At 34.6% G+C, this 26,689-nt stretch overlaps 2 protein-coding genes across 2 annotated transcripts in view; both read right to left on the bottom strand.

The window, feature by feature from the left end:
• Positions 1 to 10,354, bottom strand: part of LOC136036230 (carbohydrate sulfotransferase 11-like) — a 57,227-nt gene extending 46,873 nt beyond the window's left edge. Inside the window, exons 1-2 of the mRNA XM_065718325.1 lie at positions 10,086 to 10,354; positions 938 to 1,085 (exon numbers count right to left, since the gene is read on the bottom strand). Coding sequence (XP_065574397.1) covers positions 938 to 941 — 4 coding nt within the window. The 5' untranslated portion in view covers positions 942 to 1,085; positions 10,086 to 10,354. The remainder of the gene's footprint in view (positions 1 to 937; positions 1,086 to 10,085) is intronic.
• A 9,421-nt stretch (positions 10,355 to 19,775) lies between these two features.
• The window catches only part of LOC136036224 (uncharacterized), an 87,665-nt gene continuing 80,751 nt past the window's right edge, over positions 19,776 to 26,689 (bottom strand). Inside the window, exon 5 of the mRNA XM_065718321.1 lies at positions 19,776 to 21,584. Coding sequence (XP_065574393.1) covers positions 21,336 to 21,584 — 249 coding nt within the window. The 3' untranslated portion in view covers positions 19,776 to 21,335. The remainder of the gene's footprint in view (positions 21,585 to 26,689) is intronic.

Raw genomic sequence — 26,689 nt, 5'->3', positions numbered from 1 at the left:
TAGATTTTCTCCAGTCATACTGGAGGTCCCACGGACATCTTGCTCTCCGGTTCTAAGCCGTCTTAAACGATTCGTGTAAAGGTGATAAGTGCAACACTCCCTTTCCTACGCTGGTTTGGGACCCGTAACTTTTCATGAAGTCATAATAATTTCAATAATTGAGGTAGTACGGAAATTTTAATTTGAAACACAGCTTGAAATCAGACGTTCTGAACCAAGCTTGCCAGGAGTTTCAGAAACTCATATCTCAGGGCTAGAAAACATAAAATTAAGTGATATAGAATCTATCTATCAGGCAGCAAAGATGGGTACATACACAGGAAGTAGGGTTCATAATTAATAAGGAAGCTTATAAGTATGGCTTATGCTGTGAAGATATTAATAATAGAATGCTAATGCTGTGAAGGTATTAATAATAGAATGCCAATAGCTCATTTTACGATCTTAAAATGCTGGGCATCAGTCATAGTAGTATATACCAACATACGTAAAAACCTCTTGTAAACCAACATACGGAGATGGCAATGACTCTGATAAGTTTTACTTAGAGCTGCAGTAACAAATAGACAGGATCCCAGGTAGATAAATGGTATTTGGGGGGATTCTAATACCCAGGCTAGCAGAAGAAGGGAAGGGATGGAAAATATCATTGCCTAGGTGAATTTGCTAAAGTAAAAATAAATATTAATAAAATCAAACGAATACTAAATTAGTTCAAAAAATAATCACAAGACGAAATAAAATTTCTAGGTAAGAAAATGAGAAAGTACAAATAGTGATTAACACCTAGATCAGGGAACCCTGGTGGAGGGCTTTTAATAACAATCAAACAGTTTGCGCCAACAAACTGTTAGTAAGGAGCTAATAGTAACCGAACCTCTAAAATGGGGAGTTTTTATAAAAATTAATAGCCTACATAAGAAAATAAGTTAATTACCCATTAGAGTTGAAAATTTCCCATATGAAGCTACGAGGCTGAGATAATTGCTGGAGTTTCAAAAAAGGGAGAAAGCTATCTTAATGAAAATCCCAACATCAATCTGAACGTATCAGAGAACTCCGTTGCAGAGGCTTCTAACTTCTATCTGCAAAAATATGAAATTTTGTATTTTGTATTTTCAATGAGAAAGAACATAAATGCCTGTATATTCGTTTTTTTTTGCTTTGTTGCTTTTTCCTCTAAAAATAATCGTATCGACCTAATGGCCCTAAAAATCACGAGAGAGCTCATTCGAATGAATACTTAAGGTTCCAGTACCCTTTCTGAGCAGCCAGAAGGATTGACCTGCAGAGAAAGGCTTTTTAGCCGTTTTTGGAATCAAACTTTGTCCCAAATAGAGTCAAATTTTTCCCGATTAATACCATAACACTGCCAATTAATTGAAGAATATGGAAAAACGGAATACTGAGCTTCTCAGTCGCAGGATAAGTAATGCCGCACTGTGAAATATTCATTTTCAAGAAGCTAAGTAGTCCACAAAAGATAAGAAAGTATAAGAAAGTAACGAGACTGTTTATACATATATATATATATATATATATCAGATGAAGTTATTTACCTTCAATTTCCTTCGAAATATGCTCCTTCTGAGTCTATGCATATTCTCCAATATTCCTGCCATTTTTTAAAACACCTCTAGAAGTCATTTTTAGAAGCTCCTCATATTCATCCTTCACATTTTTTTTTAATTTTATCTACACCTTGAAAACGTTTCAAGCAGTTCGTGGTAACGAACTGTAGTAAGGAACGACCCGGCTTAGACTTTAGTCTTACCCATCAAAAGTTACGAGCCTGAGAAAATTTGCCTTATTTGAGAAAACAGGGGGAAATACCCCCTAAAAGTCAAAGAATCTTAACGAAAATCACACCATCAGATTCAGCATATCAAAGAACCCTACTGTAGAAGTTTCAAGCTCCTATCTACAAAAATGTGGAATTTTATATTTTTTGCCAGAAGGCAGATCACGGATGCGTGTTTATTTGTTTTTTGTTTTTTTTTGTTTTTCGCCAGGGGTGATCGTATCGACCCAGTTGTCCTGGAATGTTGCGAGAGGGCTCATTCTAACGGAAATGAAAAGTTCTAGTGCCCTTTTTAAGTGACCAAAATAAATTGGAGGGCACCTAGGCCCCCTCCCACGCTAATTATTTTCCCAAGGTCAACGGATCAACATTCTGAGATAGCAATTTTATTCAGCGTAGTCGACAAACCTTATAACTATGTCTTTGGGGACGACTTAATCCCCCACAGTCCCCGTGGGAGGGGTTACAAGTTCAAAACTTTGACCAGTGCTTACATATAGTAATGGTTATTGGGAAGTGTACAGGCGTTTTCAGGAGGATTTTTTGGTTGGAGGCAGGGGTTGAGAAGAGGGGAATATGCTGGGGGAACTTTCCATCGAGGAGTTTGTCATGGGGGAAGAAAATTTCCATGAAGGGAGCGCAGGATTTACTAGCATTACTTAAAAAAACAATGAAAAAGTTTTTTTTCAGCTGGAAGTAAGCAGCAGCATTAAAACTTAAAACGAACAGAGATTATTACCCATATGAGGGGCTCACCTCTTCCTAATACCTCGCTCTTTACGCCAAAGTATTTTTAGTAATTTGAACTATTTATTCTGCGGCTTTTGTGATTCAGGGGTCATTCTTAATGAATTGGGACAAAGTTTAAGCATTAGTTTAAAGAGCGAGGTACTGACGAGGGGGCAAACCCCCTCATATATGTAATAAAAACATAAGAATACAAAAGTTCTTTACGTAAGCTAATTTATAAGTTACGTATATCTTTTACTTATAAAATGATTCGTACAAAATTAAAAGTTCTAGTTGCCTTTTTAATTAACCGAAAATCGGAGGGCAACTAGGCTTCCTCCCCCGCTCTTTTTTTCTCAAAACCATTCGATCAAAATTATGAGAAAGCCATTTAGCCAAAAAAAAAAATAAATATACAAATTTTGTTTTAATTTTTCCTCTGCGGAGAGCCAAAATCAAAACATGCATTGATTCAAAAACGTTCAGAAATTAAATTAAAAAAACAAGTTTTTTAAATGAAAGTAAGGAGCGACATTAAAACTTAAAACGAACAGAAATTACTCCGTATATGAAAGGGGCTCTTCCTTCTCAACGCCCCGCTCTTTACGCTAAAGTTTTTTACTGTTTTTAAAATGTAGAGTTAAGAGAAAGAGCCAAACTTTAGCGTAAAGAGCGGGGCGTTGAGAAGGAAAAGCCCCTTTCATATACGGAGTAATTTCTGTTCGTTTTAAGTTTTAATATTGCTCCTTACTTTCATTTAAAAAACTTGTTTTTTTTTATTTAATTGCCAGAAGGCAGATCACGGATGCGTTTTTATTTGTTTTTTTTTTATTTGTTTTTTTTTGTTTTTTCCCCAGGGGTGATCGTATCGACCCAGTAGTCCTAGAATGTAACAAGAGGGCTCATTCTAACGGAAATAAAAAGTTATAGTGCCCTTTTTAAGTGACCAAAAATATGGAGGGCACCTAGGCCCCCTCCCACGCTAATCATTTTCCCAAAGTCATCGGATCAAAATTCTGAGATAGCCATTTTATTCAGCGTAGTCAAAAAACCTTATAACTATGACTTTGGTGACGACTTACTCCCCCACAGTCCCCGTGGGAGGGGCTACAAGTTACAAACTTTGACCTGTGCTTACATATAGTAATGGTTATTGGGAAGTGTACAGACGTTTTCAGAGGAATTTTTTGGTTGGGGGGGGGGAGTTGTTGAAAAGAGGGGGATATGTTGGGGGAACTTTCCATGGAGTAATTTGTCATGGGAGAAGAAAATTTCCATGGAGGGAGCGTAGGATTTTCTAGCATTATTTAAAAAAAGCAATAAAAAAATAAATATGAAAAGGTTTTTTCATCTCAAAGTAAGGAGCAGCATTAAAACGAACAAAAATTACTACGCATATGAGGGGATTCGTCCCCTCCTCAATACCTCACTCTTTACGCTAAAATATTTTTAGTAATTTCAACTATTTATTCTACGGCCTTTGTGATTCAGGGGTCATTCTTAAGGAATTGGGACAAAACTTAAGCTTTGTTGTAAAGAGCGAGGTACTGCTGAGGGGGTAAACCCCCTCATATACGTAATAAAAACATACGAATACAAAAGTTCGTTACATAAGCTAATTCGTAAGTTACGTATATCTTTTCAAACAGTTCGTGGTAACGAACTGTAGTAAGGAGCGACCCGTTTCAATAGTAACCAATACTCTAAAAAACGGAAGTTGGATACCAATAGTTACATCAAAAGAATCGCATTTTAATGCTGATTTCAAATATATAAGTTTCATCAAGTTTAGTCTTACCCATCAAAAGTTACGAGCCTGAGAAAATTTGCCCTATTTTAGAAAATAGGGGGAAACACCCTCTAAAAGTCATAGAATCTTAACGAAAATCCCACCACCAGATTCAGCGTATCAGAGAACCCTGACGTACAAGTTTCAAGCTCCTATCTACGAAAATGTGGAATTTTGTATTTTTTGCCAGAAGACAAATCACGGATACGTGTTTATTTGTTTGTTTGTTCCTTTTCTTTTTCTTTTTCCCAGGGGTGATCGTATCGACCCAGTGGTCCTAGAATTTTGTGAGAGGGCTCATTGGAAAGGAAATGAAAAGTTCTAGTGCCCTTTTTAAGTGACCAAAAAAATTGGAGGGCACCTAGGCCCCCTCCTATGCTCATTTTTTTCCCAAAGTCGTCGGATGACGACTGAGATAGCCATTTTATTCAGCATAGTCGAAAAACCTTATAACTATTTCTTTGGGGACGACTTGCCCCCCCCCAATGTCCCCGTGGGAGGGGCTGCAAGTTGCAAATTTTTGACCAGTGTTAGCATATAGTAATGGTTATTGGGAAGTATAGAGACATTTCGGGTTTTTTTTGGTTGGGAGGGGGGGGGTTGTGAAGAAAGGGTTATGTCGCGGAAATTTTCCATGGAGGAATTGTGTCATGGGGGAAGAAGATTTCCATAAAGGGGGCGCAGCATTTTCTAGCATTATTTAAAAAAACAATGAGAAAATAAATATGAACAAGTTTTTTTCAACTGGAAGTAAGGAGTAGCATTAAAACTTAAAATGAAAAGAAAATATTACGCACATAAGGGGTTCACCTCCTCCTAATACCTCACTCTTTACGCTAAAGGATTTTTAGTAATTTCAACTATTAATCTACGTCCTTCGTGATTCAGGGGACAAAATTTAAGCTTTAATGTAAAGAGTTTAGTAGTAGTAGTAGTATTAATTTATTAACCAAAGGAAATAACACAGACAAAATCAATCGGTAGCACACCAAAAGCGTTGCTTGCGAGGGTGTGATACTAACAAAAAGAACAAAAAATAGAAGAAAAAAAGAACAAAAACAAAAAACAATGAGTTAATCTAAAATGAGCAGAAAGGTGAAACCGTGTGCCGAGAAAAAAAAATTATATAAATAATTCATACACAATCAAACAACATAATATCATGATCCCGAAGCAAAAAAAAAGAAAACAAAAGAAAAAAACAATAAACAATTATTTTCAATACTAAATCAATCAATCTCAATCTATTTCAAAGGTATACCTACCAAGAAACCCAACACGCAGCACGGCCTTAAATTGATTAATGGGCAATTCTTTAATACTTGGAACAAGCTTATTCCATAGCTTAGCCCCTCTATAAATAATTGAAAAAGCAGTCCTACTTGAAACTAGGCGAGGAACCTCAATATCTCCACTTGTTCGAGTTCTATGATCATGAATATTAGACCTATCCCGAAAACTTCCCGTAAAACATTCTGGAACGCACCCATAATGGTACTTATACATAAAAACCAGTGTATAAAAATCACGCAATCCGGCTGCAGGCATTATATTTATCATACTATACATTGACCTGACTGAATCCCGGTTCCCTATTCCACAAAGTGATCTAATGGCATTATTCTGCAGTACGCGGATTGGGCGAAGAATTGAGGGGAATGTCCCAAACCATACAGACGAGCAATACAAAATATACGGATGAATCAGGGAAAAATATAATAACCGTATAACATTTGAAGGAAATAAATGTTTTAGTTTACGGATAATCCCTAAATTCCGCGATAATATTCTATTTATAGCTTTTACATTGCACTTAAATGATAAAATTTCGTCAATAATAATCCTAAGGTACTTAACGGACTTTGATCGCTTAACAATTCCCTTCGGTGTAGCTATTTCCATAATCCAAGGATAATAATTTGGGGACCGTGAAAAGATAACAAAATTTGACTTATTTATATTTAGGTCAAGGCGGTTTATCTTCAACCAAAGACATGTCATAGTCGTTGCTGCATTAATTGTTGAGGTAAGTTGTTGTTCAGTTGAGGCAACACACATCAATGTCGCATCATCAGCAAATAAGGGTGTAGTGATCCTGGTTCCCGAAGGTGCGGGATTCACTATATCCCCTATTCTAGAAGTAGTTGCAACAGCATTTGGCAGATCATTTATAAAAATCAAAAAAAGAGTAGGCCCTAACACAGAACCCTGGGGGATACCATATTTAACAAGACTCTTACTTGAAGAAAATCCATTAATGTGAACATAATGCTCTCTGTTTTGGAGATAATCACAAATCAAAGCTAAAGTAGCCCCTCTTAGTCCATAAAATTCACATTTTCGAAGTAGTAATTGGTGGTCAACAGTGTCAAATGCCTTAACCAAATCAAGAAACAGACCCGCTACTCTAAGCTTATTATCAAGAGCTCCATTGATTATCGAAGTTATATATGATAATGCCATCTCTGTGGTTCCCCCTTTCCTGAAGCCAAATTGAATTGGATTTAACAGATTATGCAGTTCCAAATGATCATAAACTCTAGTGTTAATACACTTTTCTAGCAGACGAGAAATAACAGGTAAGACTGAGATAGGCCGATAATTTCCAAGATCATTCTTATTACCGCCTTTAAAAACAGGGGTAATCTTAGCAATTTTCAAGCAATCAGGAAACGTTCCCCGTTTCAAGCACAAATTAATGAGAGAAGTAAGAATATCAGCAACATAAGGAAACGCTATTTTTAACACCAGAAGATTGAGTGAATCACTACCTGCCGATGTATTTTTCATCCCAAAGATAATTTTCTCTACTTCATCACGAGAGAAGAGTCTCATATACATAGAAATATCAATTGGAGTCTTCATAAAAAGCTCCAAGGGATGATCATCATCTGAAGATACTATACGGGAAGATAAATCTACGCCAATATTAGCAAAATGTTTGGAAACATTATTACATATCTCTTCGAGTTCCTTCGTTGCTAGGCCATTCTGCATTACTACTTCATCGGGAATAATAGAGTTCTCTGTCGATATCACACTTTTAATTATTTTCCATGTTTTTGCAGGGTTACCACAAGTCTCAGTGAATTTATTTACGAAATATTTTTTTTTTTAATTTCTCAGTAATTTATTCAGGGCATTTCTATAATTTTTATAAATTCTTAAGCAGATCGGATCATTTCCATTATTTATGGAATTCTTATAAAGTTTATCTCTTTTATTAATACAGCGCAACAAGCTAGGCGACATCCATGGTTTCTTAGGATTATTTTTCCTTGATGACGAACGAACCATTATAAATGTTTTTGTCACTAACAAAATTAGTTTATCGTAAAATCTTTGAAAACTCGTATTTATATCATCCGTAAGGTCTATTAAATTATTCCAATCAACTTCTGCAATTGCCTGCTTAAATTTTTGAAGGTTACTCTGGCTAAATACGTGCATTGGACTCTTAGGAATTATTGTTGCTGGCTTTTGGGGAATACAGAGATCAAATCTTGTTGAAATCCCAAAATGATCGGATACATCTGTAATAATAACTCTTGGAGCTGAAAAAAACAAATTTGAAAAAATATTGTCAATTAGCTTTGATGATGAGGCGGTTACTCGTGTGCATATATTTATAGTTGGAAATAAACCATAGGACATACAAAGCTGCAAAAAATCCATAGAAACACTCGCATCAAGCTCACTTAGGTCAATATTAAAATCCCCGAGCATCATAAATGGATGTGAACTAGTTGCTAGTTTCTCCAGCTGCTTATCCAAAAGATCCATAAAGATTTGTATGGAGCCAGATGGCGGCCTATACAATATAATAACAAATGCATCTTTAGGTTTCAGCCTAAGCTGAAGAATAAATGGTTCAAAAACCATTTCCTGGTATACTACTAAGTCATTTCTTACCAAAACCTCAATATCGCTTCGAATATATGCACCGTTTCCTCCATGTTGCCGAAACTGTCGATTCCTATTGTAGAAGTTATATCCTGGTATATTTAAAAGAGCGGAGTTGTGGTCATTCAACCAGGTTTCAGTAAGACCGATGACCTGGAAAACCGAAAGATCACATACTTCATTTAAAAAATTAAACGAAGAATTTAGTCCTTGGCAATTAAGATGGAAAACATTGAGGCCTCTCGCATCTCCATACTCAGATTGGATTCCATCTTTAAACAAATATTTGGAACTAATAGATTTATAATGCCCTGCTACCCCAATGTCATAACTCCGATGTAGCTGCTCCGTAAATATACCCCCAAAATCTACATTAGAAGCTTCCAAAGTATTAAGACGGCTACTGCTCCGGGAATCACGATCATAATTATCCATTGTCATTAAAAACAAAATAAATCGTCAGTTATTGACGAGGTATTGACGAGTGGGTGAACCCTCTCATATACGTAATAAAAAAATTCGAATATAAAAGTTTGTTACGTAAGCTAATTCGTAAGTTACGTATATCTTTTACTAATGAAAAGGTTCGTACAAACTAAAAGTTCTAGTTGCCTTTTTAAGTACCCAAAAAATTGGAGGGCAACTAGGCCTCCTCCCCCTCCTTTTTTCTCAAAATCATTCGATCAAAACTATGGGAAAGCCATTTAGCCAAATAAATAAATATACAAATTTCGCTTTAATTATTCGTCTGCGGAGAGCCGAAATCAATACATGGATTAACTAAAAAACGTTCAGAAATTAAATTAAAAAAAACAAGTTTTTTTAACGGAAAGTAAGGAGCAACATCAAAACTTAAAACGAACAGAAATTACTTCGTATATGAAAGGGGCTGCTTCCTCATCAACGCCCCGCTCTTTACGCTTAAGTTTGACTCTTTCTCTCAACTCTTCTTTTTAAAACAGTAAAAAACTTTAGCGTAAAGAGCGGGGCGTTGATGAGGAAGCAGCCCGTTTCATATACGAAGTAATTTCTGTTCGTTTTAAGCTTAAATGTCGCTCCTTACTTTCAGTTAAAAAAAACTTGTTTTTTTTTATTTAATACTAATAAAAACGTTTGTAAAAAATTAAATGTTCTAGTTGCCTTTTTAAGTAACCAAAAAACTGGGGGGGGGGCGATTAGGCCTCCTCCACCGCTCTTTTTTTCCCAAAATCATTCGATGAAAACTATGAGAAAGCCATTTAGCCAAAAAAATAAATATGCAAATTTCGTTTTAATTATTCATCTGCGGAGTGTCAAAATCAAAACATGCATTAATTCAAAACGTTCAGAAATTAAATAAGAAAACAAGTTTTTTTAACTGAAAGTAAGGAGCGACATTAAAACTTAAAACGAACAGAAATTACTTCGTATATGAAAGGGGCTGGTCCCTCCTCAACGCCCCGCTCTTTACGCTAAAGTTTTTTACTGTTTTAAAAAGTATAGTTGAGAAAAAGTGTCAAACTTTAGCGTAAAGAGCGGGGCGTTTAGGAGGGACCAGCCCCTTTCATATACGAAGTAATTTCTGTTCGTTTTAAGTTTTAATGTCGCTCCTTACTTTCAGTTAAAAAAAAAACTTGTTTTTTTTTTAACATGGAGCTAGGTCTGGTGAATAGGGAGGGGGGCTGAAAGACAACTGGGATATCATGTTTGGCCAAAAACTGCTGCACAACATGGGTAGAATGGGCTGGTGCATTATTGTGATACAATTTCCAACTATTAGATTCTTTAAACTCTGGTCCTTCTCTTCGCACAGCGTCTCGTAAACAGTGAAAAACATCAATGTAGTACCTACATTGGTAGTCGAAAAAAAAACAGTCAACATACCCTTCACTTGAGCTTTTTTGGGTCTCGGTGAATCAGCTGCCTTCCACTACAAAGATTGTACCTTTGTTTCTGAATCGTCGCCATACGAGTTTCGTATACCCAACTGTTGTCACCAGTTGTAATTGATAAAAAAAAAAAAAAAAAATCATCAGATTCGGAACACTAGCAAATGAGTGACGATCCGTTTTTTGCTCATCTGAAAGCAGCACGTGATGAAATCCGAGAGGACGTAAAAACACACTTTACTTAATCGCTCCTAGAAGTCAACTCAGACGATTTTAATCTAATCTATGTCTAGTATATTTGTTCAACAACAAAAGTTAGATTAATATAACACGTGTAGTTTCATAGTCAAACCGATTTGCAATTAATCTTATCAGTCTCGATGCTTTTGATTAGACCTCGTAAACGTCTATTTTAAAGCTTCATTCAATCAAGTTGATTCGCTTGATGTCACTAAATTATATACATTAGAGTATAATTACGTATAAGCTATTATGAAGGATGGGGGGGGGTCATTGTGTAGCAGATGGAGGGAGTGGGGTCACAGATTCCTTAAATTGTGCTTTTATGATATAACCAACTATCTTAGAGCCTTCAGGTATATATATATATATATATATATATATATATATATATATATATATATATATATATATATATATATATATATATATATATATATATATATATATATATACACGAAGTGTTTTTTTTTCGGGAGAGGAGGGGGCTAAGAATTGCTCTTAAATCCCCATCTATCCGGACTAAGGCTGAGTAAGGGTGCTTCCAGCTAATAACCTCCATCTTATTGCAGAAAAAATTCTTATGCAATATAAAAGATTTCATTCATTTGCATACTGGCACAAAAAGTAAAATGCTGGAGGGGAAGGGAGTTCAATTCTTGAGAACCGCCAAATATTTGCCAAGAGAGAGAGGAACGTAATACCAGGAATTTTTGTTTTATTGACATATCAATAAGAATGTTGAGTTTTATGTTTACTTATATTTTGTTTTACTTTACACAGTTTGGAATAATAAATTGTAAGCAGGGAGCATTATGTGCTACTAGTAACTAAAACACTTAAAAAATATTTTGGTTAACAATATGTAAACTAAATGAATTGTATTTTGTATAGTAATTTCAAACACATAAATTCATTTAGTTTGAAAGAACCCACTGGAAATTAAAAGCCTGCAAAATCTTTTTAAAAAAAAATTAAAAGGGGAAAGCAACATCCCAAAAAGCAGCCGAATTTGATGAAAATTGTGCCTATAAATTCAACCTATACGAGGACTCTATTTTAGGGTGCTTAAATCATTACCTATAATTCACCATCATACCCTTAGCCTTAGTGGCCTTAATACTCTTAAGCTGTTCCTGAGATATTGCTTACATACCCTTTTAACAACCTGCATTCACGTAGCGTGTTTAAATATCATTGCTGATATATTGCTAGCGCTACCTTTTGACAACCTAAATGCACATTGTATGTTTTGATTTAGTTCAACACCCTCTAATCATTCTATGAAAGCTTCATCTTAACACCCTTAGCCTCTGTAGTAGTAATAGACGTACTAGTATTAGAAATAGCATTAATAGCAGTACACACACGGTGTTTTTTGTCTTTTTTAAACATTCCCCCTCAACATGCCCTGAAAGTTTCGATTTAATACCCTAAGAACTTCCAAGATTACTTATACGTTCTTATAACAGCCTGCAAGCTAGCGGCATGTTTTGATTTAGCTCAAAATTCTCTTAATATCCCCTGAAACTCTTACCTTAATACCCTTTCCCTTAGCATTAGCAGTAGTCGCAGTACTAACCGTAGTAGTAGTTGTTGTAGTAGAAGTAGTAGCAGTAAAAGTAGTAGGAGCAGCAGTAGAAGTAATAGTAGTAGTAGTAGTAGTAGAAGTAGTTGTTGTTGGAGCATTACAAATTGTTGTAGCAGAATGGAAATATTGCATTTTGGTTCGTTCAACATTTCCCACAACATGCCGAGTAAGTTTAGACTTAAAGTTTCATTCCATACCTAAGATATTGCTGACATACCATTTCCACAACCATGAACATAGTATGAACTTAGTGTGTTTTGATTGGATAAAAATAACCCCTCAATATTCCCCACAGTTCTCATCTTCATATCCTTATCCTTTGCTGCATTATTAGTCGTAGTAGAGTAGTAGTAGGAAAAGTAGTAGTAGTTGTAACAATAACTACAATGTCAGTAGTGTGTACATATCGACTTTAAAAGCCAATCTGTCCGAAGTTTGGTCAGTTTACATCCCCTCATCATGCCCTGGAATACTCTAAGCCATTCCTGAGATATAGTTGATGCACCCTTTTAACAAATTATTTGCGCATAGTGTGTTTTTATTTTGTTCAACTTTACCCCCATATCCCCTGAAATTTTCACCTTAATATTCTTCGCCGTAGTAACAATCCCAACAGGACTACTATTTTAACAGCAGTATTAGTGGCTACAGTAGTCTTAGCAATAGCAGTAGTAGCAGTAATATTATCAGTAATAGTAGTAGTCGTAGTAGCATGCACATTCATAAGTTGACATGGTATTCAGGTGATGGTAGGACATCAAACCTTATTGATTATGTTATAGTAAATCGTAGACTGGGAGGATGAATGCAAGATACAAGGGTATATAGGAGTGCAGTTATTAATTTTAAAAGTAAAGATCACCATCTAGTAGTGTCTAGGGTTAGTTTAAAGCTGAAATTTTAAGGTAACTACCCCTCAGGAAGTTTTTTGACGTTGGTAGACTCCAAGATGAGAATTAAGAGAAACTCTCCAGGAACGGTTGAATTCAGTTCAGTTCAGTTCAGTCCAGTTCAATTCGTTTATTAACAAAAAAAAAATCAAACACTGTAAATTAACTAAACCCTAAGAGAGCACTGCCCATAACGGGTGACAGTATTCATTCAATCATCAAGAAAAGAAATATAAGGTAAGAAAAGAAAAGGAAAGGTGATAATATGTTTTAGTGGGATTCAAACCTTTTTGGGCAGAAGCCTCCTAACATATCACTCAACTAACAATGCCATAACGTTATGTTTCATGGTTTATCATCATTTTGTTCTTGGTCACAAAACAGAGATATCCGAATCTTCACACGGGGTCACTAGGTTTCTTAAATATACGTGAAAATTTGTACAATTACCCCGAATTCGCGACATTGTTACCGTAAATTTCACAAAAGGGAATCTTAGTTTTCATTTATTTTTGGTTCTGTTATAAACACATTAAATTAAGGTACTAAAACATTTAAAAAATCCACTACAATTGAATATTTTATTCGAGTCCAAAACTTTTTAAAGCGAATAAAGTAGGAACACACAAACAACTTAGCTGGTTTTCAAAGAAATATTTTTCTCTTTTGTCTTTTTTTGGTTGTGTTTCTAATTCTTTCTTAATATCATAATTTAATTATTATTATTACTGTCAAACAGTTCGTGGGAAAGAACTATAGCAAGGAGCAACCCGGCTCAATAGTAACCAAAACTCTAAAAAACGGAATTTTGACCAATATTCACATCAAAAGAATCGCATTTTAATACTGATTTTAAATATATTTTCATTAGGTTCAGTCTTACCCATTAAAGTTTGATGGATAAGACCCGTCCTCCTCAACGCCCCGCTTTTTACGCTAAAGTTTTTTACTGTTTTAAAAAGTAGAGTTAAGAGAAAGAGTAAAACATTAGCGTAAAGAGCGGGGCGTTGAGGAGGAAAAGCCCCTTTCATAACGGAGTAATTTTTGTTTGTTTTAAGTCTTAGTGTCGCTCCTTACTTTCAGTTAAAAAGACTTGTTTTTTTTTTTTTTTTTACTATAGAAGACTGGTCAAATATAGGTAAACCAAATTCCGACCAGAAATTCTTTTTGGGTATAGAACTGTCCAAATATTCTTTCTGTAGACAATAAGCGTCTACAAAAATAAATCTAAACGATAATTCAGATGATTTAAGCCGTCATGAAAATTATTTTACGTTCGTTTTCCTTCAAACTAGTAGATGGCACTCAATGCCAAAAAAGAAAAGCTTTTTACTTGGGGCTTAAAACCAAACAAGCACGAATGATGCGACCCACAATTGGCTTTTTTAAACCATGAAATCTTGGTATCAAGGGCCTTAAAACCTGTGTTAATTAATAGAATTATTTAATTAATTATTTAATCAGTTAGTTAATTAACTAGTTTTAAGAAAATCTTTTTCGTTTTCATTTGAATAAAACGTTTGAAGACCCATAGAAAAATTGAATAAAGAATACCCAAATGGACCTGAAGACAAACCTTGCAATAAATTAAAAGACTATTACGTTTTTCAGTGCGATATATTACAAAAAATATAATATTTAACTGAATTATTTTTTTTCTTGTTCAATACCCCTTTTGAATTGGGGACTAATCTTCAGTAGGTTTAAATGAAATACCCACAATTGAACATTAAATTTCAAGAAGATGAACGTAAAACAAGCAGAGATGGTCATATCAAATGTTAATAGATTAAAAGCGAAAGAATACAGCTGAAAAATTTACAACCAACGCATAAATAAGGCCTAGAGCGATTAGAAGATAAAATCCTGAACTATCCTCCATGGTTTCTTTTGAAACCCGATGTAATCGTTTTATTTTACCACCAATCAAATACGATCCGATAATTTGACAGTACAAGGATGGGTACGGGGACGATCTCTAGAGTAAATGTTTAAAGATGTAAGATGTCAAGCAATATTTATTATTCATCACAAACCATTATTCATATGCCGTTTATTATACGAGGTATACTATTCCTATGCCAACACCTTTGGTCCTCAGTTTTATAGATTATGAGCTAGCGTTTGATTCTGTTGATAGAAGAGCTTTAGCAAAGGTCTTATCCCTGTATGGTATACCAGACAAATACTTTAAAGTGATTAGAGCTATATATCTCTATATAGCTATATAAGCAGATATATATAATCATATATAATGGAATATAAGTGAGATATAACAAATACTTTAAAGTGATTAGAGCTATATAGCTCTAATCATTATATATAGCTCTGCTTATATATATCTGCTTATATCTCATTATATCTGATTATATATATCTGCTTATATATAGCTATTTAGTCTTATACCTATATACACGGCTTATACCATCTGAATTATCGTTTAGATTTATTTTTGTAAACACTTATTATCTACAGAAAGAATGTTTGGACACTTCTATACCCAAAAAGAATTCCTGGTCGGAATTTTGTTTACCTATTTTTGACCTATCTTCTATAGAAAAAATTAAAAAACAAGTTTTTTAACTGAAAGTAAGGAGCGACACTAAAACTTAAAACAAACAGAAATTACTCCGCTATGAAAGGGGTTTTTCCTCTTCAACACCCCGCTCTTTTCGCTAATGTTTTACTCTTTCTCTTAACTCTACTTTTTAAAACAGTAAAAAACTTTAGCGTAAAGAGCGGGGCGTTGAGGAGGATGGATCTTACCAATCAAATTTTGATAGGTAAGACTGAACTTAATGAAACTTATATATTTAAAATCAGCATTAAAATGCGATTCTTTTGATGTAAATATTGGTATCAAAATTCCGTTTTTTAGAGTTTCGGCTACTATTGAGCCGGGTCGCTCCTTGCTACAGTTCGTTCCCAGGAACTGTTTGACAGTAATAATAATAATTAAATTATAATATTAAGATAGAATTAAAAACACAAGCAAAAAAAAGACAAAAGAAGAAAATATTTCTTTGAAAGCGAGCTAAGTTGTTTGTGTGTTCCTTTCTTTTTTCACTTTAAATAGTTTTTGACTCGAATAAAATATTCAATTGTAGTGGATTTTTAAATATTTTAGCACCTTAATTTAATGTGTTTATACCAGAACCAAAAATAAATGAAAACTAAGATTCCCTTTTGTGAAATTGACGGTAACAATTTCGCGAATTTGGGGTAATTGTGCAAATTTTCACGTATTTTTAAGAAACTTGGTGACCCATGTAGAGATTCAGATATCCCTGTTTTGTGACTAAGAACAAAATGATAATAAACAATGAAACGTAACGTTACGGCATTGTTAGTTGAGGTATATTCTAGGAAGCTTCTGCCCAAAAAGGTTTGAATCCCACTAGAACATGCTATCACCTTTCCAGTGTCTATTATGAAAGTGCCTTAAATACAGCAAAAACCAAAATACTTCCAAAATTACCGAACTAGAGAATTTTTTTTTGCTCAATATTTTCTTGCCAATAAATTGTATGAAAGTGAACAAAAAACAATGTGCTTATATTATTCATGACTGGTCAGCGTGATACTAGTCAATAATGGGTTTTCCCTCCCAATCAGTTTGTAAATCTGCCTTGAACGGAGAAGTGACGATATGGAAAACTTGGTGGCTTCATCTGAGGCAGGCACAAATAGAATACTTGAACCCCTAAGGGGAACCTTACAGAAACACAACTGCAATGCTAATATTTTCCAAATATTTCAGCTTTCTTGCAGATCCTCGTGACCCTGTTTGTCAGTGTGGCGTCTCGCGTCTGAAGTTTTTCCACCTTGAGAAGATTGAAAACATGGCTAAGAAATTAAATGACGGATGAACAGCTCAGTGGACTCTTCGCGTTCATTGTGATATTGTCATTAGTGTAGTAAGCTTTATTGATAGATTAGCTAATAGAAGAAAGAGGAGACGGGAATTTGTTGTCTATTAATGACATTTCTATAAATGTAGTTTTGTGGATAGCTTCGCAAAACTGACAGCTAATTGACGAATAAAATCTGAGGCATGAACTTTAAATTTTAATAAGATGCATTAGGCTTAACTAAGAACGGAAATTTTTAACAACGAGCACCCCCTTCCTAAAATCCTGTTTCTGTTACTGGTTACAAGTAGTTGCAGTCGCAAGTATTCAGCCACGAGTAGTCGCAGTTTCAAGTATTCACAGTCACAAGTAGTCCCAGTCGTAAGTAATCACAAGTGATAGCAGCCATCAGCACAGTCGTAAGTATCGCAGTCACGAGTAGTTGCAAGTAATCACAGTCCTGGTCACAGGCATGGTTACAAGCAGATGCGGTAGCAGTCGTAGTAGCAGCATTAAAAGTTGTAGTTTTGGTAGTTGCAGCAGTAATAGCATTAGCAGTAGTAGTAGAAGCAGTACTAATAGTAGTACTAATAATAACGTCCTGTCTGAGTGGTTGTACCGCTGGCGTGGGAATTTTGTGTCCAAGGGGCACGGGTTCAATCCCAATTGTGACCAGTTATTTATTTTGGGACGGTGGTCATTGGCGTGACTCTGTAAGCTCAGCCAGAGTCGACCCAGCTCTAAATGAGTACCTGGAGGAATCTGGGGAAGGTAAGCAGAAAGGGTGTGTAAAAGCACAGGATGGTTGGCCCCCAGCCCCCCATTGCACTTCCTGGCTGAAGGGCGATGAAACGGAGATCAGCACCACCGGTTTGACCTTAAGGGTCTAGTGCCGTTTTACTTACTTTTTTACTTTTTAGTACTAATGGTAGTTATTTTAGCAGTATGAACTTACTTTTGGTTAGTTTAACATTTTCTCAAAATTTCAACTTAGTAGCCTTAGTGTTTTTGGAGAGCGAGGATCAAACTAGCCCCTTTTCCCAATGACTTAATCTGTACGCAAACAACAGGGAGCTTCCAAAGCTTACAGCCCATGCCCTAAGGGTTATGGGCATCCCCGGAGGTATAGTTAGGGACTTTTGAACTATTTAGAACAATATAGCTCTATCAACTTTGTGCCGAATGTCTTTGGGGGAAGCGTGGCTAAAAAGGGCCAGTGAGGTAGGCTGGCTGCCCTCTACTCACCTTTGACTCTTAATACAAGCACTAGAATTTCTAATCTCAAGTCGAGTGACGATCCTCTAAAGTTTTTATGACAGCTCCTTCCATATGAAGTGGCATACGGGAAATAAGTATCCATTGTTAACGGCTAGATGGCGTATCATGATAAAGCCAAAAGTCATAGATGTCAGACAAATTGCTTCATTCCCTATTTGATGTCTATGCTCATCATTGTGCGTCGTTTCTGTGAAAAACACCCCACATTTACTAGCACGATGTTCTTGTGATCATTTCAAAGATATATTTAGAAAATATAAAACTCCCTCTCAAAACGAAATTTTCACCATAAAAAATACATCAAAATTTACAAAATAACTAGGAGAATCTAAAAATTCACTAAACAAAGTAGAGTTGCTGTGACAAAATTGGAGGAAAAAGTAAATAATCACTAGAAACACGTGACAAACCGTAAAAATATCACCTAAAATAGCTGATCTTTAGGATTCAGAAAATATATAGTGTGCTATAATTCATGTCCTGTTTCAGATCTTAAGAAAACAAACTGTGCAATGATGTACTTAGTGATCAATTTCGGGCTTATAGGCCGAAATCTTTTTCTACACGGTTGCTAGCCACTGCGTCCCAATATTTGGAATCAACACCATTAATTACTTTAGAAAACCACCCACAAATCCACAGCAGCAGATGCGTACAACCCCTTGAAAGGTACAGTCCTGTGAATCACAAAGATGCTCGTGTAAATTTTGCTCCTGATGCTAACTAATTTTTCGACAATATTCCAGGAAATGTTTTTGTTCCAGATTTTGTTTACAGATTTAAACTGGCTACTATTTGTGCACTTCTCTATTTTCCGTGCTTTTCTGCTTCCCTTACTCTCTCTCTCTCTCTCTCTCTCTCTCTCTCTCTCTCTCTCTCTCTCTCTCTCTCTCTCTCTCTCTCTCTCTCTCTCTCTCTCTCTCTCTCTTTCTCTCACACGGCTTATTAGATTGCCACTATCTAACACAGGTAAAATTTCACTAAGAAACTGTTCAGAACCCGTGTTTTTTTACCTTTTGAATTATATTAGACACAAAAACATACAAAATCATCATCTAAGAATATATTGAAAATGTCTCTTTCCTTCTGTTTCACTTCTATTCTCCGCTCTTTGGAGGGAGGTATCTGAAATTTAAGCTTCCATTTTGTTTATTCTTGGATTATCAAAATAATAAATATTTTAAAACTACTCTATTGGTTATGTGAGCTCCATTTTCATAGATTTAAGACCAAAGGTACCTCACCAGACTAGTATTTTCATCAGCATAGACTGAATTTATGAGGATGGCAAGATGGTTCAGATTCAACTAGAATTAGAAATACGGCCTTAAACATCTGGACATACAAATAACGATTCAATAGGGACAAATCCCTTATGTTTGCTAGTGAAATAAATAAAAAAAAACTTTGGATATTTCATTCGAATGTACACTGACCGTCTTCAGCAGATAAACGGCCACTGTATATTTGGCCGAAACATCCAGAGATTTTTGTTGTTGTTGCACTGTTAAATAAAAGAATTTGTCCCTATTGAACTGTTATTTGTTCGTCATGGAAAGTCAGTGTGGTCTCGGAAAATACCTAAGGTTCTGTGGATATTTGGACAGTGATTCAAATGAAAGTGCTACACAACGTTGAATGGATCAGGAGTTTTTGTTCGTTCACTGGGTGAAGGTAAATTTACATTGTGTCTGTTTATACCATTAGTACTACGTGTAAAACAGAAACAAGAACGGTACACGTCCATAAGTTTCCAGAAGTGTTTTCTTGAATGTCATGACAACTCTGACAAATTCCTTCTTTGATCGTTTTAGGTTCTGTCTGCTATAGAGGAATTTCTTTTGAATTGTCTTTAATTTACAAAAAATAAAAGGAACAGACACCAATATCACTTCAAAAATATCACAGAAAAAAATCGTAATAAATACAACCATGAAGACACACACAAAATTTTGTCCGAGTGAACTAACCAAAAAAAGATGTTCCGGGAGAAGGGAGGCAAATATTAAAGAAGGTATTTTTGCGAGAAAAACATTGTTTACTTTAAATGCCGCAATATTAAAAAAAATGTCCTTTGCATGCGTATAGTCGTTTGGGAGGAGTTGATGGACCACTTAAGCTTTGAAATCCCATCCACAAGCAGATGTAAGTTCCAGTAAATGTATGACACACTGTAGAAATAAAAAAAGAAAAATACTAAGCTGCCTATTTTTAACAGTGGAAAATATTTAATTTCAAAAATCCTTTTGATCATGGCGTAGAGAAATGTCTTGAATAATATTACAATGATGATATTACGTTAATTGCACACTCATTGTAATAATATTACAATGATTATAATGATGTAATAAGCATGCCAATGAACTGGGAAAGAAAGTATAAAAGATTCAGTTTGTTTATATATTTTGTTACTTTTTAGGGGAGTGAGAGAGGAATGTTCGTATGTATGTTCCAAATTTTTCATATGCTACTGAACATCGAAAATCAAGTTAAAAGTACATTAGGGCTTTTCAGTAAGACTGAGCTCCTACTCATAGACAATGAGTGATTTAATTTTTTTTAAACAGGATGAAGGTCACTGAAAGTTTGGAGATTCTTAGTCTCTTCTGAACGGTCCCTTCTCATGAATCGTGTGTTTGCTTTGAAACTCCATCAAGATCATAAACTATTGTGCTGGAGAATTTAAATTGCTAGACACGTCCAAAAGGCTCTGCTAATGATAATACACACATCGGTTACAAACATTGATTCAGATTGAAACCAACAACGCTGTAACATGTCTTAATTTTCATTTCAAAATTGTTTATTTCTCGTGGAAATCTATCTCCAAAACAGAGATTAAGAAGGGGAGGCTATTTTGCTTCACTTTGAGTTTGGAATAATCAAGGACTATAAAATCGTTAAGATTGACTCACAGCCAAAGGAACTAAGGTTAAAAATACAAAAAAAGAACTGCATGGTGGTGGGTCCAGAGGCATTATTTCCACCCCAAGTAATTCGCCACCTTTTTTAATCTTCTACCTTGGATTTTTAGTTATTTTTGTAGTAAAAAGGAAGTCATTTTTCGATACTCTTTTAAAATTTGTCTTCGTTTTATTTTTGTAGGTAAAAGTATGGTGTTTAAGATGTTCCATAAAATTAACAAGATATCCACTCTAGAAATTTCAAGATTGAAAATCAATTAGATGGGTTTGACAAATAGATTGGCTTGAGAAAAATGAAGGCATGATTTTATATGCTAACACCCTTAGCAATCTTCATCTAGTCGTCTAATGGCTCCTCAACAAGCGACCTTTAGGTATTCTTTTTGGGGTAGTGTCAAATCTGATGAAATCCAAACAATTAAACATACATATTGAATTCTTAACTCGTTAAGATACCGAAACCAATTGTACTTAAATTTGTTGAAGTTCTTCTTCTGTAATAGGTAGATGACCTCCTTTTTCAAGCACTTCATTGATATTGTAGTCAAACATCTCAAAATCCAGACGGAATCTTCTAAAAACTCGTAGCACCAGATCTCTTGGAAGCAAAGAATAATATTCTTTTTGCAAGTCCTTGTGGTGCTCGTTTTGCGCCTTTTTATTACTGTTGACAAAAGGTATTGGGACACGAGAATCCAAACCAGTTTTCTTCCACACATACTAAAATAAAAGATTTATTATATGCGATGAAATCATTAAAATCTATATTAAGGAAACATAAAACATCAAAAGCTCCGCCTAACTTTTCTTCAAAAAAAGTTCAACTCACCTTCAGTAGTAGCCTAACTTAGAAAGAGTTAGGGGTAATCGTTTATTCGAAAAAAAATCCAATAAGTGATAAAAAAAATTATAAAACAGTTCAACTAAGTATTTTAGGTGTTAGATACCGTACGTAGATAAAGTTTAGACTCTTTAATATTATTTAAATTTTACCTGAAGCGATTTTGCTTACTCCTTCGAACTTGAATGATTTTAACTAATCCAGTTAGTAATTCAGTACGATCTATTGTGTTGATTTATTGAAATAACTTATTTGTCATTTAGTAACGCATGAAATACTTTTTTTGAGTCTGAGTTTCAATATAAAACAAAACTAAAATTTTCGACAGTTGGAGACAAAATCATTCGAAAAATGAAAAATAATCTGGGTCTGAAATTCATAATTTTGCCAGTAGACTGGAATAAAATTTCCAAGGACATTTCAGGGTAAGGTTTTGGGGTTTGGGCCATTCCAAAAAGTTGAGAAGTGATAATAGTTTATTGGCTAAATGTGACAAAATAACTATTTCCAATGGATTCCTTTGACTAAATCCTGATACAACTTAACCCCTTTCTCCATTTCAAACAGAAACCTAGGTAAAGTCTCAATTACTGCGCTACAATAACCTTTTTTCTCTCTCACTTTTTCTATGCCTCTCTCTTTTCTCTCTCCCCCTTTCTTTCTCTCTCTTTCTCTCACTTTCCCTATTTTTTTCTCGCTCTCTCCCCCACCCTATCTCTCTCTCTCTCTTTCTCTTTCTCTTTCTCTCTCTCTCTCCCCCTCTCTCTCTCTCTCTCCCTCTCTATCTCTGCCTCTTGTTTTCCTGAAAATCATACATAATAAATTTCACTGATAAAAGTACTGTACAGATACTATAAGGCAAAAACTATAAAACTAAATATATATTTCAAAATTGTAGGGGGAGGGGGAATGCGGGCCTCCTGGTTTTCCGTTTCACTAAGCTATTGCCATCTACTCCATGAGCCAGTTACTAGCCAAATTAATTAATTCGTGAGTTAACAACTTAGAAAATATGAAAAAAAACATATTTTAATTAGTTTTGATTAATATACCGTTGATCTGGCGTTGACGCTTTCAGAGAGTTGATTTGTTAGCTGAGGATTTTAGCTAGGAGTAGTTTAGTATAGAGTGGTTAGTTGGGCTTCAAAAATTATTCATAATTAAATTTATTGTGCTGTATTTTACTCACTTTTTTCTTAATTTGTTTTTAGTCGATTCAGCATTAGATTTTTCACTTTGATTTATCATTATCTTTTTTTTTGTTTAAGGATTTTAGCTAGAAGTATTTTAGTATAGAGTGGTAAATTGACCTTCAAAAATTATTCATAAATCAATTTATTGTGCTATATTTTACTCACTTTTTTCTTAATTTGTTTTAGTCGATTCAGCATTAATTTTTCACTTTGGTTTATCATTATCTTTCTTTTTGTTTACGGTTCTATTTAGTTTTCATTTTTTAATGTTACATCTCTAGTACTCCATTAGTATGTCATTTGTTGTGCCTGTGTTAGAATTGGCAAAAAAAAAAAATGAGAAATGAAAATAAGCATAAGACTATCATTGTTAACAGCTTTAGGTTCAATGAGTAAAAAAGCAAAAGGATTGATATTCAAAGAAAATTCAAATGAGCGTAAATTACTAACAATTCACTAAAACTACCACAGACTTTCACACAATATGTCTCATGTGCAATTGTTATCCACACTTACGACGTTTAGACCATCGTTGGTTTAATTAGCTTATTACAGTTAACTAAAAGTAGTAATCGACGCCATTTCCAGGGGAAGGTCTCCAGAAGGGTTGTAAAATTGGACAAAAAAGACAAAAGAAAAAATTGCAATTAATAAAACATGAATTATCAGGCTTAAATCTTGAAGATGCAACCATGACATAGCTATGCAAGTTTTGTTCATATGTTTGCTCTCTTTCAATTGAATTGTCACGGGTAACGGTAGTTGGATATTTCCCGCCGCTATTTGATGCCACGTTTGTAGCTTTGTTACTACAGAAAATATGCAAAGTCCTTGATAAATTATTGTATTTATTTCTGTCCAGTGATTCATTTCATTTTGCTGCTAAATAGCTCTTGTACATTTTGTTATCTAATGACGGCTTGATTTCCAGCAGATTATTTTCATTTATTTCGGCCTGATGCACCTGTATTCATATTGCTTGATGGGTTGTCCTTTTTCCTTCATCAAAAGGTTCGCGGTAACGAACTGTATAGTAAGGAGCGACACGGCTCAATAGTAACCGAAACTCTAAAAGATCGAATTTCGACATCAATAGTTGCATCTAAAGAATTCCATTTTGATGCTGATTTTAAATATATAAGTTCCATCCAGTTTAGTCTTACCCACCAGAAGTTACGAGCCTGAGAAAATGTGCTTTACTTTAGATAATAGGGATATTATTAGATAATAATTTAATTTAGATAATTAGATAATAGATAATAAAATAATTTTATTTAGATAAAACATCCCATATTTACCCCATCACGGGTACATGTTCATTTATTTATCATTATTTTTTTTCTCATGGGTGATCGCATAGACTCATGGTTCTAGTGGGCCTTTGTCGCGAGAGGGATTATTCTAACGAAGATTAAAAGTTCTAGTGCCCTAATCAAGTGACCAAAAAAATTGGCGGGCACCTAGGCCCCCTCCTACGCTTATTTTTTCCCAAAGCCACCGGATTAAACTTTTAGATAGCCATTTTGTTCAGCATAGTCGAAAAACCTAATAATCATGTCTTTTACAGTCCCCAAGGAAAGGGCTGTAAGTTACGAACTTTGACCATTGTTTACATATAGTTATGATTATTGGGAAGTGTACCAGACGTTTTCAGGGGGACTTTTTCACGTTGAGGGGGAGGAGCTTTGAGGGGGGGATTACGTGGGAAGATCTGTCCATGGAGGAATTTATCACGAGGAAAGAGAATTTCCATGAAGGGGCCATAGGATTTTCTAGCATTATTAAAAAAATACTGATAAATAAAAAATAAATTCAGCTCGAAGTAAGGAGCATTAACACCTAAAATGAACAGAAATTATTTAATATATAAGGAGATTCGTCTCCTCCAGTATACCTCGCTCTTTACACAAAAGTATTTTTAGTAACTTCAACTGTTTATTCTACGGCCTTTGTGAGTCAGGGATCATTCTTATGACAAAATTCAAGCTTTAGTGTAAAGACCAAGGAATTGACAAGGGGGCAAACCCCCTAATATCCGCAATAAAAGTATATAAATATAGAAGCTCCTCAAAAACCTTCAGAAATTGACGTTATGAAAGGGGCTGTTCCTCCATCAACGCCTCGCTCTTTTACGCTTAAATATTTTATTGTTTTAAACGTTATGAAAGTAGTTGTCTCCTCCTCAATGCCTTGCTCTTTACGCTTAAGTTTTTTATTGTTTTAAAAAGTACAGTTGTGAGAAAGAATCAAACCCCTTTCATATACTAAATAATTTCTGTTCGTTTTAAGTTTTAATGTCGCTCCCTACTTGCAGTTAAAAAAACTTGTTTTTATTTTATTTAATCTATTATAAAACTTGGAGTGCCGCTTGTTCGACCGCCATACCATGCCACTTCAGGCCTTGCATTACACACTGCATACCAAGCATGGTATACTTTGTCTACTTGTAGCAGACACCATGTGATGTTTAAACAGAATAAAGTGGTCAGTCCCTTGGCAAGATGCATGAATTGTAGAAGTCCGAAAAGCTTCTTGAGTTGTACTTTTTTATACATGCCCGTTCAAGACTCAAATATGAATCATTATCCTAACAACTATAATTACTTCAAAATATAATTACTTGAAATTGACTTTTTAAACATGTTTTGATTTTCTGCGGATGAGTTTTGTCACATTCGTTAAAGTTCTTTGAACTTTGACATTGCAACAGTCATGAAGTAAGCCTCACTAAACATGTTCCCCTTTGACAAAATTTGGCGTTTGCAATTGACTGACGTTTGACGTATGGTAGTCAATAAAAAAAAGCAATAAAAGGTAAATAAAACCAATTTACGATTTAAAAGACGTTTTTATTTTCTGTTTTTCTTAAGCTTTAGATTTGTCAATTTTTTGTTATACTGCAGGTAATTCTTTTTAATGCATAAATAGAATAATAAAAAAGAAGCAGCTGAATACTGTATTGACTTTCTAAATAGAAATAGAGTGTTTATCTCGTCAAACCCATGAGGCGGTGATTTAAAGGGGGGGGGCAAACGAAGAATATATTTTTTACTAATTCATAGCCAAAGACTGTATATTCGGGTGAAATTTATTGGCCTGGACTTCCAAGAGGGGGAGTAAACAATTCTTACCCCCGAGACCACCAATTCTTCGGGGATAGTTTTAAGCGGATGGTGAGATTAATGACAGTTGCAGCCTATATATATATATATATATATATATATATATATATATATATATATATATATATATATATATATATATATATATATATATATATATATATATTGTCCTTATAAACGAGTGATAATTGTTGATGTATTTATTTATGTATATATTCTTTCTCGAAAACGGCTCCATATTTTTTGGGTAAAATTGCCAGCCAGAGGTATTCTAGTCTAAGAAAAGGTTCTAAATAGGTCAGAAATTTTTGAAAATTCGCTAAGAGCCTTACTTTTGGAAAAAAATATTTGTGTGAGTCAAAAAACTGAAAACTGAAAAACTTCAAAACTGAAAAAAGTTTGTTTAAAGAAAAATTTACGTGTTGTATTCACAAGCAATTTAAGTATAATGAATCTTGTCAATTCTGGTAAGGATAAAACCCCAATTACTCGTCTACGAGGGGTGTATCAAATACCATGTAGTTGTGGAAATTATTACATTGGTCGAACCCACCAAAATTTAGGAACAAGATTACAGCAACACAAAGAAAGTATTGAAAAAGCGTTAAAATCTAAAAATAACTCCATATCTTTCGATTCAGCTTTAAGTAATCATATTTTTGAAAATCC

The sequence above is a fragment of the Artemia franciscana genome, chromosome 15 (genome assembly GCF_032884065.1).
Source record: "Artemia franciscana chromosome 15, ASM3288406v1, whole genome shotgun sequence".
In the NCBI taxonomy this organism is placed as follows: domain Eukaryota; kingdom Metazoa; phylum Arthropoda; class Branchiopoda; order Anostraca; family Artemiidae; genus Artemia; species Artemia franciscana.
The sequence above is the reverse complement of the archived record's forward strand: the minus strand, read 5'-3'. Positions and strand labels throughout refer to the sequence as shown.